This window comes from Barbus barbus, assembly GCF_936440315.1.
Source record: "Barbus barbus genome assembly, chromosome: 12".
In the NCBI taxonomy this organism is placed as follows: domain Eukaryota; kingdom Metazoa; phylum Chordata; class Actinopteri; order Cypriniformes; family Cyprinidae; genus Barbus; species Barbus barbus.
Genome location: NC_136740.1, coordinates 17,431,764 through 17,450,197, shown reverse-complemented (window position 1 = coordinate 17,450,197; position 18,434 = coordinate 17,431,764). Strand labels below are relative to the sequence as shown.

General features: G+C 37.0%; 3 protein-coding genes across 5 annotated transcripts; 2 read left to right on the top strand and 1 right to left on the bottom strand.

The window, feature by feature from the left end:
* Nucleotides 1-74: 74 nt before the first annotated feature.
* LOC306878358 (putative ATP-dependent RNA helicase ddx6) lies at nucleotides 75-8,080 on the top strand. The gene is made up of 14 exons (XM_079430648.1): nucleotides 75-207; nucleotides 840-1,792; nucleotides 1,926-1,989; nucleotides 2,093-2,197; nucleotides 2,386-2,515; nucleotides 2,898-3,044; nucleotides 3,560-3,654; nucleotides 4,609-4,731; nucleotides 5,077-5,205; nucleotides 5,419-5,535; nucleotides 5,916-5,979; nucleotides 6,067-6,168; nucleotides 6,281-6,489; nucleotides 6,580-8,080. Exons 2-13 carry the CDS (start codon nucleotides 1,620-1,622, stop codon nucleotides 6,478-6,480), a joined length of 1,449 nt encoding a protein of 482 aa, XP_079286774.1. The 5' UTR covers nucleotides 75-207; nucleotides 840-1,619; the 3' UTR covers nucleotides 6,481-6,489; nucleotides 6,580-8,080.
* Nucleotides 8,081-9,151: 1,071 nt separating this feature from the next.
* On the top strand, nucleotides 9,152-14,958 carry LOC306878354 (mitochondrial import receptor subunit TOM40 homolog). 3 transcript variants are annotated; one of them, XR_013784944.1, is made up of 11 exons: nucleotides 9,152-9,243; nucleotides 9,786-10,009; nucleotides 10,100-10,167; nucleotides 10,253-10,345; nucleotides 10,906-11,007; nucleotides 11,344-11,449; nucleotides 11,866-11,988; nucleotides 12,087-12,163; nucleotides 12,265-12,367; nucleotides 13,242-14,192; nucleotides 14,633-14,788. XR_013784944.1 is itself a non-coding variant. In XM_079430642.1 (10 exons), the coding sequence occupies exons 2-10, from the start codon at nucleotides 9,787-9,789 to the stop codon at nucleotides 13,379-13,381; spliced, it is 1,035 nt and encodes a 344-aa protein (XP_079286768.1). In that variant the 5' UTR covers nucleotides 9,152-9,243; nucleotide 9,786; the 3' UTR covers nucleotides 13,382-14,958. The 3 variants fall into 3 exon arrangements, 1 of the variants encoding a protein (XP_079286768.1); XR_013784945.1 differs by having other exon boundaries at nucleotides 13,242-14,315; XM_079430642.1 differs by having other exon boundaries at nucleotides 13,242-14,958.
* Nucleotides 14,788-18,282, bottom strand: LOC306878357 (E3 SUMO-protein ligase NSE2-like). Its single transcript, XM_079430647.1, has 7 exons — nucleotides 18,221-18,282; nucleotides 17,560-17,691; nucleotides 17,336-17,448; nucleotides 17,107-17,260; nucleotides 16,924-17,018; nucleotides 15,767-15,873; nucleotides 14,788-15,248 (listed from the first exon to the last, which is right to left on the bottom strand). The coding sequence occupies exons 2-7, from the start codon at nucleotides 17,672-17,674 to the stop codon at nucleotides 15,137-15,139; spliced, it is 696 nt and encodes a 231-aa protein (XP_079286773.1). The 5' UTR covers nucleotides 17,675-17,691; nucleotides 18,221-18,282; the 3' UTR covers nucleotides 14,788-15,136.
* Nucleotides 18,283-18,434: the final 152 nt, after the last annotated feature.

Sequence of the window (18,434 nt, the reverse complement as noted above, 5' to 3'; positions counted from 1 at the left end):
GATAATGGTACCGCCCACCAAATTCAAACTCTGTCACCTGATTGGTCGATGTCGATTCGTGCGTATATGTCCTCAGAGATCGATTCAGCGCACGGCCATGTTAAATCTCTAGACGGAAGAGACAAAAGCCACTGCAACAGAATTTCTCAAGAAACGTTCGAAGAATTAATCAAATCCTCAAAGATTCAAATCCTTCAAAATTCGGAGGTAACTAACTTGGACATAATTATAATTGAATTAGGCAGTTATCTTTCCCAACGTGCATAGCAGGTCTCTCTTGCGCTCTTGTTAGCATCTAGCTAAGCTAACCTGTCTTGACAATGTAACCGCTGGCAGGTTGAGCTCTTTAATACTTTCAAATAGTTCACCTGTATCCCACTCCTCAGGAAACACAATTCACCATGTCCCCAGAAAAATGTGCTGCTCTGTGTTGTTCTTATTCAATGTTGGAAACTGCCTGCCTGAACTCACGCGTTGACTCTGAAAGGAGACAACTTTTGTCGATAAACCACCTTTGTGTTATTAATACAGTTTATCATATAAGTTTTATATAACATTTTTATTAAGCGTTAGAAACTGTTAGCTAAACGTGGGTGTCTTACTAACGAAGTACGTTGTATTGAAAGCAAAGCAGTTTTTCGGCATAACGGTAATGTTTGTGTGTGTGTGTGTGTGTGTGTATATATATATATATGTATGTTCTATGTAACTTAATCTAATCCGAGCACGTCTGTTCAAACGTATTTAAAGACAAACTGTGAAACTACCCCTTTACTCCATGAAAGACAGTTAAGCTTTATATGACGATTATTTTATGTTGTATCTTTAATATTTGGCAGGTGCTCCAGAAATTCCTCCACTAAGTGTTCAGGATCTGTGACCAAGTGAGAAAAAAAACAAGACATTGTGAAGCCAAGCGTGGAAACACTTATGGACTGTTAACATTTTGTATTTGTAATCCTGCATTGACTTTAAGTTTGAAATCCCTCAATTTGGAGTTTTTCAGCAGGTTAAAGAGGAGCAAGTGACACTGAGCAAAGTTTGAAATTCCTCATCACAAAGAGAATACAGTCATTTTAAGAGCACATTAAAAACCTTTAGCTGAGCCTTGTGCTTTTGAATGTAAATACTTCATATATATATTTTTTTTTTTGATACCAAAAGAAATACAGAGGGCACTACAGGATTTCTGCAATCCAGCTGTTTAAAAAAAATTAAGAAAAGGAATACTTTTGTACATTTTCAGGGATAACGTAAAAAGTGACTTTTGAAAAGCATTAATAGATTTTTTTGCCAACTTGCATTTTTGAAAATCCTTGTGCAAGATTGAATTTTACAAGTACCTGTTTGCTAGTTATTTTGTACGTTGGCTCTAGGCTTGTGATATATTTATTCATATAAATATAATTTTCTCCTTTTTTGGGAGAGCTTATTATAAACAATTGTTATACGTCAGGCACTCTTCTTTTTAAGAGGTCTGTACGTACCAGATACTGTTTACACACGAGAGCAGTGAGCGTAACGGTAAAACAGTTTTACAAATAGCTGAAAAGTAGCAACAAAAAATAATAATAAAAGCAAAAAGATTTGTTTGAAACTGTTGAGGAATATATCTGACAATGGCTACAGCGAGAACAGAGATCCCTGCTTCAGTCATGCCAATGAGCAAACAGAATGGACAGTCCAAGCCCATGAACCTCCAGTCAGGATCGCTTACTTCATCACAGTTGGGAAAAACACCTGTGATGCCCCAGAAAAGAAGCAGTATACCCCAAAGCAGTGGTGGTATCAGGTAATCTTTATCGATTTAAAATATTTTGAAGACTCTGGTTCCTTTTTGACATTGATTCCTTGAATCAATTGTCATTTAAGCTGTTTGTTAGGAGTACAATTGTATAAAGTTGAATATGAACTATTTCTTCTAGGTTTGGTGATGACTGGAAGAAGTGCCTGCAGCTTCCACCGAAAGACTTGAGAGTGAAAACCACAGTAAGTTCTAAAACTTGTTTTCTTATTGAATGATGGTATTTTGAATTGGTTGCTGGTCCACTTATTCCCAGTTTTTGACTTTGAACATCCTCCTTTTTGACAGGATGTGACATCAACCAAAGGAAACGAGTTTGAAGATTACTGCCTTAAGAGGGAACTGCTGATGGGCATCTTCGAAATGGGCTGGGAGAAGCCCTCCCCTATCCAGGTAGTCTATACCGTATACACTGTTACAAACCTTTGTATACTGTACACATTTTTATTATACTATACACATTTGTAAAATCCAGTGTGGTTGATTGGTTTTGTCTGCTTGGCTTATGACTTACAGAATGGTTGTCAAATAAGCCTGTCTTGAGATTTTTATTTTTTTCTCTATGCTGTCTGTCCCTGTAGGAGGAGAGTATTCCTATTGTCTTGTCAGGGAGGGACATTCTTGCCCGAGCTAAAAATGGCACAGGTAAAAGCGGAGCCTACCTCATCCCCCTCTTGGAAAGGATTGACCTGAAGAAGGACTATGTTCAAGGTTGGAATATAATATGAAATGCAAATAAGTTATCTATAATGCATACATTATACCATTTAAACATTTGGGGTCTGTAAGACTTTTTGTGTTTTAGAAGTCTCTTGCTTACCAAGGGATGCATTTATTTGATCAAAAATACAGAAATAAATGTAATTGTAAAATTTTAGTACAGTTTGAGATAATACAATTTTGTAACTATGTAAAAGCCTGTAGCTGTTACTTTTATTCATCAAGGACAGATTAAATTGAGCAAAGTACTAATTTCTTTACACACAAAAATATATATCTTGGTGATCCCATGCTTTTGAATGTTAGTTTTATAAATTAGATTTTTAAATTTATTTAATTATTTTTTTTTTTTCTCTCCCCAACTTTGTTTTAGCCATAGTGTTGGTACCAACTCGTGAGTTGGCTCTGCAGGTGAGCCAGATAAGTATCAACATGAGCAAGCACCTTGGTGGCGTCAAGGTTATGGCTACAACAGGTGGCACTAACCTGAGGGATGACATCATGCGTCTTGATGAGACTGGTAATTGATGAGTTCTCTACCATCTTTGAGTTTCCCAAGCTTGAAAAAAAACTTGATTTCAAAACTAAATGTGGGTAATAAAATTGAAGTGACGCATTTAAAATGACAGGCTGTCATATTGTTAAAGCACTTGTGTAAATTCTTCAGTATATTTTGTTTAAAGGTGATGTTCCACAAGTTTTTTTTTTTTTTTTTTTTTTGTCAGGATGTCACATCTACTGACTGTTTTTCTGAAGTCTTGTCCTCTTTCCAGGCCACAGTCATTTAAGCAATTCTTAAATTGTGCTTCCTTGTTCCTCAAAGAGAAGTGATGTTAGTTTAGGAGTTTCATAATTATCTGTACTTGATTATAATGGGTTAAAGATTTAACATACAGGGCAAGTCATCTTGACAGTTGAATTTAATTTATTTAGAAGAATTTAGAAGACAAAATGTACTTGATGAATACAGCCCCCCTCCGCTCCTCCTACTGTTAACCTTTCTTTTTAATTTTTTTTTTTTGTTTGTTTCTTCAGTACATGCTATAATAGCTACCCCAGGAAGGATCCTTGACTTGATGAAGAAAGGTGTGGCCAAGGTTGACAAAGCTCAGATGATTGTGATGGATGAGGTGAGAAAAATAATTCAAGAAAGATTTCCAACTAGGGCTGGGCGATGTGGCCTAAGAAAAAAAATCCCAGTTTTTTTTTTTTTTTTTTTCTTTCACACAAAAAATCCAATTTACGATTTCAATCGTTTTTTTCCCCCCTACTTAAAATCAATCTGCAGATGACAAAAAAATTGTTAAAAAAAAGTTTAACATCTTGCTATTCAGTAGATAGGAGGTAGTTCTGATAAAGTGCAAACAAAACATTCAACAGCATTCAATATAAGTGACTGTAGGTTATTTTTGGTGGGACGATGACGAATGATTTGCAGATCCTGAGCACCACTGACAAGCATCTGATCTTGTATAATGTGTAGTAAGTACTGCCGCTCCATAGTATAAACAAAGTGGTGCGATTGTGAAAGTGAAACTAAAAAGCGATCGTGCAATCAAAAGCAGTTTCAACAGCAGGCATAATAGCGGCTCCCTGATGCCCGCAATTTTATGTACAGTATGATTACCCAATGATATAACTGCGAGAGAAAGTATTGAAATATATATATTTTCCTCCCATCTCGTATTTATTCCCTTTAAGGAGGATCACGATGCCGGCTTAATATCGTGATGTCTATCAGCCATCGGCGATGGACTGTAGTATCGCCTGTCGGCCCAACCCAATTATGGCAAACGCGTGGGGGGAGGAGGGCTGAGCCCAGAGGGGACCGTGGGCGAATGTTAAAGAGAGAACCGATTTTCCTTCAAACAAATCGATGTAAACTACACATTCGAGTTAATCAATAAAATCGATTTATTGCCCAGCCCTATTTCCAACTAAGCATATTCTCTTAATTAATTAATGCTAAAATGGAAGTTCATTGTGTCTGATTTTTATATATATATATATATATATATATATATATATATATATATATATATATATATATATATATATTATTTTTTTTTTTTTTTTTTTTACAGGCTGATAAATTGCTTTCTCAAGACTTTTTGGTGCTCATTGAGGACATCATCAGCTTCCTGCCTAAAAAACGCCAGATTCTTCTTTATTCTGCCACTTTCCCCATCAGTGTGCAGAAGTTTATGGTGAGAGCTTCACTTGTTGTAATAACTCATCTGTTTATATAATCAGTCTAGTCCAGGGGTAGGCAACGTCGGTCCTAGAGTGCCGCTGTCCTGCAGAGTTTAGCTCCAACCCTAATCAAACACCTGAAAAAGCTAATCAAGGTCTTCAGAATTACTAGGGCTACAAGCAGGTGAGGTTTTTTTCAGGGTTGGAGCTAAACTCTGCAGGACATCGGCACTCCAGGACCGACGTTGCCTACCCCTGGTCTAGTCTTTCTGAAGTTAAATGTCTTACTATATCCAAGATCATTTCTCATATTTAAATGCCTTGTTTAATCATGCTAATGACACTCTCCTGTTGTGTAGAGCAAACACCTTCAAAAGCCATATGAAATTAATCTGATGGATGAGCTGACACTGAAAGGCATCACTCAGTACTATGCTTATGTGACAGAAAGACAGAAAGTGCACTGTCTCAACACACTGTTCTCCAGGGTAAGCGACCATTCCCTTTACAGATATGCCCTAAATTTGACTGGTATTATGCAAGTTCTCCATTTGTAGTATTCCAAAGCTTCTTTGGCATACTACAGTTGAGTAACTGTATTGTCTTCAAGTCTTTTTGTACTCTGTGTCCTCACCTCCTAGGACAATTTCATTGCTTCTCCTTGTATTTATATTTATTTTCTTTTTCTTTTTCTTTCCTAGCTCCAAATCAACCAGTCAATCATCTTCTGTAATTCCACCCAGAGGGTGGAACTCCTTGCCAAGAAGATCACACAACTTGGCTATTCCTGCTTTTATATCCATGCCAAGATGATGCAGGTCAGCTTCAGAATGCATTAAACCCTTTTTCAAGAGGGTTTTTATTTTATTTTAAGAAATTACCATTTAATTCAGAAAGGAGATTAAATCGATCAAATTACAGTAAAGATATTTATAATTTAAAGATTTGTCTAATGTACTTTGGAATTTTGACACAGAATTAAAAAAAAATACCAAGTGGCACAACTTTTTTTAACGTTAATATTAATAAGAAATGTTTCTTGAACACCAAATTAGAAATTAAGTTTTAAAATAAATGGAAAATAGAGAAGTTCTTTTAAATTGTATTTCACAGGATTACAGTTTTTACTGTATTTTTGATAAATGCAGCCTTGGTGCTCATGCTGTTATTGTTTTTCAAAATTTTTATATTATTGCAGGAATACAGAAATCGTGTGTTCCATGACTTCAGAAACGGACTGTGTAGGAACCTGGTCTGCACAGGTATGAATAGCCACATTCATAGAACCGTTTTCAGGGATTTCCCCAAATGCTTATGAAACTTTTTTGATGGGATCTTTCCTCTCACAGATCTTTTCACAAGAGGAATTGACATCCAGGCTGTCAATGTAGTGATCAACTTTGACTTCCCCAAAAATGCAGAGACATATCTGCACCGCATAGGTCGATCAGGTAACCATCTACTCAGGATTTGTTTTTTTTGTTTTTGGTGTTTTGTTTTGTTTTTTCATCTGTTGTTGTTGTCTACGTGTAGTTTATTTTAGTGTTTTCTATATGTTCTCAGGTAGATACGGTCATCTGGGTTTGGCCATTAACCTGATCACCTCAGAAGATCGTTTTAACCTAAAGGGCATTGAGGACCAGCTGATGACTGACATAAAGCCCATACCCAGCAGCATTGACAAGAGCCTGTATGTGGCGGAGTTTCACTGCATGAACCCTGATGAAGAGGAGGCTGCTCACAAAGCAGGCGAGCTTAATTAACCCTTACTGGTAAGAAGGCCATGTCCTAAATGACCGGATCTGTAGAACTTGTTCTTCTATAGAGACTTGACAATATACCAATATGTCCCTTTCTTTTAGGAGAATAAAGGGACCAATGCTTGGCATTCTGCACAATTTCTACTGAAGACAGACGCAAAGATGACTCGTTTTCTTTTGTTTATTGTAGTTTTTCCCCACCAAATGCTTCAGGGGTCTGGAACTGCCATGGTAAAATGTGATCAGCTGCCACAGGTTTAGGGGCCAGTATAAAGTCATTACGTTTTTGTTGTTCTCGATGGACCCACTGAGGCAGCTTACCCCTTTTCCATTTGGCGCACAATAAGCCACTATTCTTTAAACCCAGAGCACTGGCAAAGACCATTCACCGTCCATAACTGCTGTTCATGAGGATTTTCCCCCCGTTTATTTACCAGAACAATAAAACAGAAAATAGTGGTAGAAACGGGTGCCAAAAACAAATTCCCAAGCGTTACAAGCAGTAAATTTAGTGCTGTCAATCCAGCGCCTAATGTGGAAGGTTTTTGCGCATTATTTAATGAATGAGTTTTACTCAGAGCTTTACAGTTGATCAGGGAAAACCAGGGAGGAAGTTTAACACATTCATAATGGTCTTCTGTTGGTTGTTCACAGCTTTGTGTGTGTGTGTATATAAAGCGGATTGTGCTTTCATTCTAATACAAACAGACGACATTTCGACTGTTTCTTTGGTTAACTTTTGACTCGCCACCATGTCATCTTTCCCAAAAGTTTTTCGAAAACATTCAACCCCTTTTTTTAAAGTCAGTCTCTGCATCATCATGCTCACTTGGGTCATCTCTGTTACTCTAAGTGCCTTACTCTATTATACACTTCCTCCTAGGTAGGAGGGAGCAATATCGGTGCATGGTGCAAAAAAACAAAACTCTGCTTTGGTCAGGATTGAAGTTGGAAGTTGTTACCTGCTAGATTAAGACTTCTGTAATACCTCAACTCCATAAATCGCTTGTTCTCTATTTGACCCACCAGTTTGTTGGTAGTGAACAGTACCTACCTCAGCATTGGCTGGGTGAGCAATAGATTTGCTTGTGTCCAACAACCAGGTACCCCAGCTCAGATGTTTGATGAGGCCGGACTTTAATTTCAGCAGTTCAGCCTGTATTTTTTAAATCTGGAGGACAGTTTAGGTTGTTCAATATTTATATAAGTTTCTCTTTTTTTTCCCCCCATTGAAACATCCCCCCCATTGAAACATACAGTTATGTTTTATTTTATTAAAACAAAGTGTGATCGATCAGATTCAGTTTTCTCCTGGTGGTGTCTAATGCACAGAAACAAGTTTTTTTTTTTTTTTTTTAACAACATCAGCACAAATGCTGTGATGAAATGGCAGCTGTTATAAAGTTGGTAGCTCTCGAAGTGGAAACTTTGTGTCCCCTGTTGAATGTTGAATTGTGTTCTCTTGGACATGTATTAAGTAGAAGCTGTATGTTTTACTGCGAGGATTCATGGGAGAATGGCCAAAGCTTTTTGCTCCAAATGATAATGCCAGCCTATCCTGTCCCTTCTCTTTTAAGCAAAATAAAGTCCAGCATATTCTCCAAATGTTTGTTTTCTCTTTCAAATACCTTGATGTCAAGAAAACTAATATTATCACTCCAGTGACTCCAAAATCAATAATGTAAATTAAATCTTCATAATATAGGCAGTTGACATTTAACTTTTCACATACTTTTAGTGCCATACATGTATTTTTAACCTTTTTTTAAGAAGCTATTTTTTATTTTGTACATTAAATCTCACCACCACCAGATAAATTTAGTTTAAATGGCTACCTACATATTAAACTTACCGATCTACAATTTCTAAATTATATTTATATAAGGTAAAATCTAGTTAAATGATGCAGTTTTCTCACACCAACATTACTTAACTGACATTAAATGTTTAGAAACTCCATTCCATTTTGTAAGTTACAAAATGGAAAAAGCCACAACCCACACGACACCAAGGCCGAGTAAGACAAAGGGTGGGTTTCAGAGGAGTTACAACACAAATGACTGTGGGGCCCCTTGGCTGAAATGGAAGAAACTCCAGACATCAAGCTCTTAAGCACTTCAGCCTCTTTGGGAAACAACAAAATTACTAAAATTCAAAACGGAAAATGTAAATCAACGTATGAATAAAAACTAATAGTTTCTAAAATAACTTTATATAAAAAAAACCCCCGTCTAGATCACTTTTGTTGTTAAGAACTACTGTTTTGTTACCATCCCTTCGTCTATTTTTTAATTGTTGTATTTAGGTAACACAACGAAAACATGCTTGTATCAAGAACAAATGCAAATGTACATCTCATACTCTTGAAGAGTTTTTTTTTTTTTTCTTGCAAAACTTGTAGAAACAGGGAAGCGAGACATGAATATATTCCAACAAAGAGCAATAATAAAAATAAAAACAGAAAACATATTCTGGATTTGCGTGCGTCAGATTATGGTATCTATACATACAAATTCAAAAATATTTACCCTTGAAGAGTAGCTTTGGAGGAGTGGAGAATATACGTCACGAGCCGTCGTATTTCCTTCCCCGATGACCTCACGAGGACGCCATACTCAGTATCCAATGATCAGGTAGTTGGGGAGTCTTTTGTCCAATCATCTCTTCATACAGCCGGAATGGGCGGGCCAAGACGTCGGTTACGTAGGTTGTCCCTTACATTCAACCGGTGGCTCTCAGCCGTTTAACTGGACTGCATTGCTAAACGTGAGTATAGCACGAGGCCTACAAATAGTTACATAAATTGCATTAATATACTTGCTGTTTATTAGTCCGCAGTATACTGATAGAAACAACTGTCCAGCTAGTATGATACAACCTCTTTCTCACGTCTCACTCAGATATGTGCCACTATTTATTTTACATCACAGCATGTTAGCTAGCTAGTTAGCTAGCTTTAACCTTAGCTTACCTGCTATGTAGCCAATGAGGTGTGAATGAAGCTCCACATGGTAGTGCACTACTTTTCTCTAATGAGCTAGATTCTAGTTGTTGCTGTGCGCGCAGAACTGGCTTTCATGCCAAGAGAGTCGCAGCTTGACTAACGTTAGTTGTCAACTATGTAAACCGGGAGAGATGAGGGTTTTCATTTGGTTTTGACTGTTGGCTCTTGTTGGAAAGAGAAATGTTGTTTGCTGCCAGTTTGTCTCTGACTGTAGTAACGTGACCTTTTGCCTTATGGTTCTTGTCAGCTAATGATAACATTTAATGCTATTTCAATCTTACTGTACTGTTGTATTTTTCTTCAGCATGGGCAGTGTGTTGGCTGCCAGCTCCCCAAACCCACCCCCAGCCTCAGGGGGTGGCAGTGGCTCAGGGGGTGCAGGTCTGGTGACGGTACCCCCAGGTTTCACAATGCCCCCAGTATCTGCAGTCCCAGCCTCCTCAGGCACACAGGGGCAGCCTGGGACAGACAGCGAGGCCTCTCGCCCCAACCCCGGCACATTTGAAGAGTGTCATCGGAAATGCAAAGGTTTGTCTTAGGGTCATTTTCTGACATAACTTCTACAGTTTTATGATCTATATTATGTTTACTTATAGTCTTTTTTTGTCTGCTTTTCAGAGGTCTTCCCTGTGCAGATGGAGGGGGTACGATTGGTTGTCAACAAGGGCTTGAGTAATCACTTCCAGGTCAGATATCACATAATTATATTTTTGCTACATAGAAATGAAATGTAAAAGGTAATATACATCACATCTTCATTTGCTTCCTCAGGTTAGTCATACAATTACTCTAAGCACCTTGGGGGACTCAGGTTACAGATTCGGAACCACATATGTGGGCAGCAAGCAAACAGGACCTACAGAGGTGAGCCTTTTAGTTGCTTTTTAACTAACTAGTGTTTTCCTATCAGCTTGCTATACCGAAAACATAAGATATAAAAATACAAATGTCGGTGCCGATAGCCTTTGGGCAGCGTGCCGACGTACAGTGCTGTTGCGCTACAGGCGTCCCGAGTTCGAATCACGACTCGAGGACCTTTCCAAATCCTGCCCCCTATCTCTTACCCATTCGCTTCCTGTCAGTTCTGATCTGTCCTATCATTATAAAGGCAAAAATGGCAACAAAAAAAAACTTCAAAATATTAATAAAAACTATAATAGTATTTTAATAATACTAAAATAACCTTACAATATTCTCTTTGAAGCAATTCAATGACGAGACTTTTTTTTTTTTTTTTTTTTTTTTTACTTAAATAACAGTGGTCGTATAATTATAAATAAAAAAAAATGGCAATCTAAATGCCAGTTAGTAAAGACAATCCTATGACAGTCATAGATGTATATGAGTAGAATGTGATGTTAACGTCTGTCCTTTTTTTTTGTTTGCTTTTTTTTTTTTTTTTTCCTTCTCTCTATACCCCTCAGTCTTTTCCGGTAATTGTAGGTGACATGGACAACACAGGCAGTCTAAACGCACAGGTCATCCATCAGCTTACCAGTCGCATTCGCTCTAAAGTGGCAATGCAGGTATGCACGACTTTGCAGTTATGTTCACAAACTATGAAAGTGAATGAGCAGAATCCTTCACATGGTATAGTTTTTATGATACAGATGTATTGTACAGTTAATGTAAGTTGGGTCAGTTATGTGCTAAACTGGTTTCTCTCGTATTGTAAGAAATATCATTTCAGAAAATATGGTGAAGAAATAACTCCTTTCATGGGCTTTAAGAAGTTAATCCCAATTACATGATCTAATGCGCTTTAAAATTGCAGCTTTTTCCAGAGATCTGTTGTTGTGGAAAATAAGGTGCAATGCTGCATAGTGTATTGTTATTAATTGCCTGAATAAATGATGTTACAGACGCAGCAACACAAGTTTGTAAACTGGCAGTGTGATGCAGAATATCGTGGCGATGACTTCACCGCTGCTGTTACCCTTGGCAACCCAGATGTTCTTGTTGGATCTGGTAACATATCTTGCAGTTGCTGTAGTCCATGACTGTCAAGTTTCAAAAAATACTATACAAAATGTTATGTTTATGTTTGGAGTCGGTAAGATTTTTGTAATGTTCTCTCTTTAAGACTGCACTTATTGATCAGAAATACAGTAAAAACAGTAATATATTGTGATGTTTTCTTTTCAGAAATCATTCAAATATGCTGAGTTGCTGCTTAAGAAACCTTTCATATCATGCTAATTTATATTTTTGTGGAAATGTTGAAACTTTTCTTTGATGTAATATGATATAATGCATCCTTGCTGAATTAAAGAAATTTCCTTTAAAAAAACAAAAATCTTACTGACGCCAAACTTTTTAATAGTTTTATGAGGAAACTATTTATCTGTAGGAGCTTACATTCACTTTCATGTTTGGTCTGTTAGGTATCCTTGTGGCGCACTACCTCCAGTCCTTGTCTCCTGCATTGGTATTGGGTGGTGAACTGGTCTATCACAAGAGGCCAGGAGAAGAGGGCACCGTCACATCATTTGTGGGCAGATACACAGGTGGTCATTTTCAGATCATTCTATCTCAATTTAAGATTTGGCAGAAATTCATAATTCGATTGAATGTACTGATTGGACCTGTATGTTTTCATCCTCAGGTAGTAACTATGTCACCACGTTGACTGTTGGAGGAGCTGGTGCACATGCGTCATATTACCACAAAGCTAATGACCAGGTACTTCATACTGTAAATAGCTGTATTAAATGACAGATTTGTTACACGAGATACCCTTGATCTGTTAAACTCACTCCTTTGAATTTGAACACCTCCTACAGCTCCAGATTGGGGTAGAGTTTGAGGCCAGCACACGGATGCAGGACACAAGTGTGTCGTTTGGTTATCAGTTGGATGTACCTAAAGCAAATCTCCTTTTTAAAGGTATTGAAATACTTTTCTCGAAACACTTGCATTCAAAACAATTTGACATTGATTTGAATTATTTCCACACTTTCATGTAGGGCTGCACAATTTGGGGAATCAATCTGATTGTGATTTTTCAGATTAAAAATGGCCATAATGATTTAAATTGTGATTTATATATCAATAAGGCTATTAAATAATAATGATAGTTAGTAGTAGTATTTTTTTTATTAATACAAAGATAAAAATGACTAAATAAAAACCAAATAAATACTACTATTGTAATATGTCACTATAACACAAGAAATGGTATTTAAGAAAAATATCATTATTACTATTATCAACAGTATGATTATCACTAAATAATACAAATATTACTAAAGTATTTAAAAAAATAATATTCAAGTATTCTATAATGATTGTATTTTACATTTTAACTGTAAACTTACAGTACTTTATTATATTTATGGCTGTATTAATCCCTTTCATTTCAAATATTAAATCATCAAACTTTTATATTGATGGAAAACCAGAGAAAGCCCTTAAAGCTTTGTTTTGTTGGTCAGTGTTTTATGCTATTGATCCAGTTTGGGATCGTTAAGCGCATATTGAGTCCACACATTCATAATAAAATGATCCAAACTCAGAGCAGATACAGAGATGTTTGCATGGAGCAAAATGTACTGCGAACTGAGACGCTCAAACATCAGTGGATAATAAGATGCTCACACAGTGCCTTCACTCTGAACACGCAGTGTGTTTATATTTATTTCATTAAATTGCAGCCTTTGCTATAAGCTGTATCGTGATTTTGGTTTTATTTCCATTGTGCAAACCTACTTTCAAGTTTGGTTCCATTACTAAGCTTCCCTGTCCTCTTCTTGTTCTTCAGGTTCTTTAGATAGCAACTGGGTGGTGGGAGCGACGCTGGAAAAGAAGCTGGTACCCCTTCCTCTATCACTAGCTTTAGGCGCCTTCCTTAACCACCGCAAAAACAAGTTTCAGTGTGGCTTCGGCGTCACCATCGGATAGAACGGCCATGGCGACTCAAGAATCTCAACAGATACAACCCTCCACCACGCTTGGACCGGTGCAAAGAGACATGGGGACATGGACCAACACTGAAACGGACTCAGACTCCCAGTATTAGTGTGTTGAACCTTCACATGGACGGACCAGGACAAAGAGCTCGCAGGACTATCCAGCAGAGCTCTCATCAATCTAAATGTTTGGTTATCTGATCAACAGACAGTCACATAAGGTTTGTTTTTAAATGCACATCATGTGGAAGTATGTCTGATATGCATAACATTACAGGTGTATTGAAAGGACATGCATATCCATATTCACAATATGATTCATTCTGATACAGTCAGAAAATGTGGACATGCTTTTGCTTTTTGAGACAAAATTGTTTTCTCTTTTCATAAGACTGTTTTCTTAAGAGCAAAAGACTTATACCGTCTTAGTTTTTGGATCAGTGAACAAAAAACACTTGTCTATATAAATGTGGTCAGGCGGTTGGAGTGTTTTTTTTGTTGTTTTTTTTTTTACTTGTTAATGTAAAAATTTAAATGACTTAACCTTCAATAATTCACTTCAATAATGAAATGCTGTGCATGTCAAAATGATGAAAATTCAATGCATGGGAAGCTCTGGGTTTAAATGATGGGTTAAGTCGATGCCTGTGTCCCTTTGTCTCATATAACTACTCAATCAGAACCGTCTGAGACTTTTGATCATGAGGTCTTTTTTCCTGTATTTGTCCGTTAGGGTCTTAGGGCCAAATTCGAATGCCGGTTTCATATTGACCGGGCGTAACCAATCAGACTGTCCTTTTTATGTGTCCCAACATGAAATGCGTCTCTGAATTTTCCAAATGGATGAATTTCCTAAGTTTGTATTGTTTTAATTAGTTGTTGTACAGTCAGGTTTTTGGGGCAGTCAAAGAGTTGGTGCAGATACTGTAATAAACCTGTACAACTTAAAGGGATAGTTCACCCAAAAATTAAAATTCGGTTATTTACTCACCCTCAAGTAGTGTCTGCTGAACACAAAGGAAGATATTCTGAAGAATGTGGGAAACGGAGCAGTTCTGGTGCACCTTTGACTTCCATAGTATTTTTTTTTTTTTTTTCCTACTATGGAAGTCAATGGTGCCCCAAAACAGCCTCGTTACAAACTTTCTTCAAAATATCTTCCTTTGTGTTCGGCAGAACGAAGAAATTCATACAGGTTTGGAACTACTCGAGGGTGAGTAAATGACAGAATCTAAACTTTTAGGTAAACTATCCCTTTAAGCTGGTTTTAATGCCCATGTCTCATGCTGATTTCATGTCTTTGTGACATGGTGGAGTACTATAAAACAGGCTTTTGGCCTGATTCTAGTGGATTATTTTACAGTGCAATTATGTTGAATAAACATTTGGTTGTGAATTGAGTTTTGAAAAGCAGGTTTTTAATTGTCATTGCTAGAGATGAACAAATTCTTACTCTGTTTGACTAAGGACTGCAGGATAAAATGCCTAGTTGATTTGAGGTTTGACAGTGAGCAGTGAGGTAATATGATAATGGTACAAATGTATATTAAAAAAAAAAAAGGTCAGCATTAACAAGCATAGTGCATTTATATTTGTATTGCAAACATGACCTATAAATGTGTTCTAGATTAACATGAACCACATTTTAATACAAAAGTCTCCAGTTCTACATTTGGAAATTTAGGCAAAACCATTTTCCCATTATAGACTGAACAGCTGTAACATCTGCAGGGCTGATTTAGTCAAATCAAGTTTTTCCGCTCTGTCTCTTATGGTTCTGGATCGTTCTCTTCATAAACAGGTCCAACTCGAGATCTGACTGCTGAACATCAGTGTTTCCGCAGCCAACCTTTGGACAGCTGTGAAGAATGACAGAAAAGTTGGCAACAGTGGCTGTTACATCGTTCTATACACTACAGTTTAAAGGATACGTTAAATGAATTGAACGTGACAGTAAAGACTTTTACAATGTTACAAAAAAAAAAAAATCACTTTTCTATTCATCAAAGAATCCTGACAAAATGGTGGTTTCCACAAATATATAGAGCAGCAAAACTGTTTTTAACATTGATAAGTGTTGTAACACTGGTTTAAGATTTAATAACATTAAGTTAAACATTAAAAATAAATGTTTTTTGAGCAGCAAATCAGCATATTAGAATAAACTCTGAAGGATTATGAGACACTGAAGACTGGAGTAATGCCTGCTGAAAATTCAGCTTTGCAATCACATATTAATTAAAATAGAAAAGAGTTATATTAAGTTGTAGTAATTTTTCAAAATATTACTGTTTTTACTGCATTCTTCAAATAAATGCAGCCCTGTTGGACTGGATATGGAAATTATGCATAACTATACTTGTTTAGGGCAACATACCGAAATTTCTTCTTATTTCTGTGCTTGGCCTTAATCATTTCAAGTACAGCCTCTTGGTCATAGTAATGATGGCATTTCTTGTTTTTCACTGGATTGACCATCTCAACCTGTCAGAACAAGGTATGGTAAAAGCTTTGAATGATATGACATTTTTATATGTTTCTTCTTGCAATACAAGTAACACACAAACACCACTACAAATGTGAACTTTTAATTCAAGGGGTATAATACTGTATATTGCCAAAAGTATTGGGTCACCCCCTTCTAAAGAACAGGTTTGACTGCTTTAATAATTTCCATGAGTACAAATCTTAATGTTTAAGCATATAATGATATTCTAGGGAATTGTGTGCTTCTAATTTTATAGCAACAGTTCGAACAGGGCCCTTTTCTATTCTAACATGACGGTGCCTCTGTGTATAAGGCAAGGTTCAAATAGAAATGATTGATTCAGTCAGTGTGGAAGAACTTGACTGGTCTGCAGAAAGCAAAGTCCTAATCTCAGCTGAACACCTCTGGTGTGACTTTAAATGCAGACCTTGAGTCAAAAACTCATCACCAAACACCAATGACTCGTCTATGGGTATATATACCCATATACGAGTATACTGTGACTGTATACTCGTATACAGTCATTTTAGACACTTTCAAAACTGTTGCAACAGAGATGGAAATACAGTTTTTAAATACGTGAATTATGCTTCCATCTTTGTTGGCACAGTTTTGGAAGTGCCTTCTTCTGTTCTAAAGAAGGGGGTGTCACAATACTTTTGTCCATATAGTGTATGTACAAATCATTGGTGTTTGGTGATGAGTTTTTTCGGCTCGAGGCCTGCATTTAAAGTCACGCCACTTTGCTTTCTGCAGACCAGTCAAGTTGTTCCACACTGACTGAATCAATCATTTCTATTTGAACCTTGCCCTATACACAGAGGCACTGTCATGTTAGAATAGAAAAGGGCCCTGTCCAAACTGTTGCTATAAAATTAGAAGCACACAATTCCCTAGAATATCATTATATTCTTAAACATTAAGATTTGTACTCATGGAAATTACTAAAGTAGTCAAACCTGTTCATTAGAAGGGGGTGACCCAATACTTTTGGCAATATAGTGTATCTCGTGCACTTGATGATGTGAAATGATGCTGACATTTACCTGAGTGAGAGGACAGATGAAGTTTGTCTGGCTTTGTGTTACAGCAATGTCCTCATCCAGCTCCTCTTCTTCATTCTCAGCAGCAGTTTGACCCGCTGCATATACATTATGCATAAAAATACTTTTAGGAACTGCATCACTTATAATGCTTTGTTGTGTTGCAAGCAGACGTGAGTTCCTCACCTTGCATGGCACATTGCCTGACACTGTCTCTGAAGGCAACAACCTTGCTGTGCCTTTGTAGGTCTGCATCTGTAACTCCAGCCATAAGCTCAGTGAATCGCTCCTTTACAGAGTTTCTCAGGTGAACCATGGCCTCGGGAGGTTCATGTCTGACCTACAGAACAGAGAGAAAGCCAGGGTGGCTCAATGGGAGACTTGACAAAGACTGTGTCAGTCAGTTAAGACAAACCTGAGCAGTCATCTCATCAACAGACTCCACAAAACAGTTGATTTCTCTGTCCAGTCTCGAGCACTTCAGAATCATCTCCTCCAGCTTCTTCAGAGCTGGACTGTTATCCATACCTGAAATCAAATATAAGGTACATTTTGAAAAGTATGTCCAAATGAAAGCTTTATTTTCAGCAGTCATTACTCCAGTCTTCAATGTCACATGATCTTTCAGAAATCACTCACCTTGTGCTTCAACTATTCCCAGCGCAACATCTGATACCATGTCCATACAACCTCCAATATCTGCTTGACATGACTTCAGAGTGGACAAGGTGGACTGCACTGAACTTAGAGACATCTTTGGAAGCTATATAACTGCATGGAAGGGGGCACAAATTCTAATCACAAACTCACGTGCTCCTTAAATATTGGGTTGCATGTTGTCAATTAAATATTGACAACATGCTTTGAAAATACAATTTAAAGGGACAGTCCACCAAATCTCTTTCCCCACCGTCGTGTTCTTTAACACTTGTCTTCTATTCTTCAATAGAACACAAAAAGATATAAGACAGAAAGCAACCTCTGTCACCATTCACTTTTATTGCGTGAAAAAAATTATGTAAGTGAATGGTGACTGAGGCTGACAGTCCAAAAAAATCTGCCTGACATCTTTTTTGTTAAACTTAAGGAAAAAAGAAAGTCATACAATTTTAGAAGTGAATGATGATCTCTAAATATGTCATTATTCATCATTTTTCAGTAAACACTAACGATTACAAACTATTTATTAATCTAAGTGGTAAGCTATAGCATTTTTCGTTTTCGATAATTTCCTTAAAACATTCAAACTAATTATCTGCGATATTGTTTGCAAATATAATCACATAAAATGATACGAAACTTTAGCTTCACCAAAAGTAGCGCCACACAATAGCCGTTTCCGGTTTCAAAACGCCTCGAACTAAACGTCAACATAAAAGACCTTTAGCGATTTCTCACTACGTTTCACAAAATTGTGGTAAATTTAGTGACTACAGCCCGTATGAATTATAAATATCTGAGTTTAGATTATAAACATTCTTTTTTCGAATTCGAAAAATCCCCGTATTTCTTTG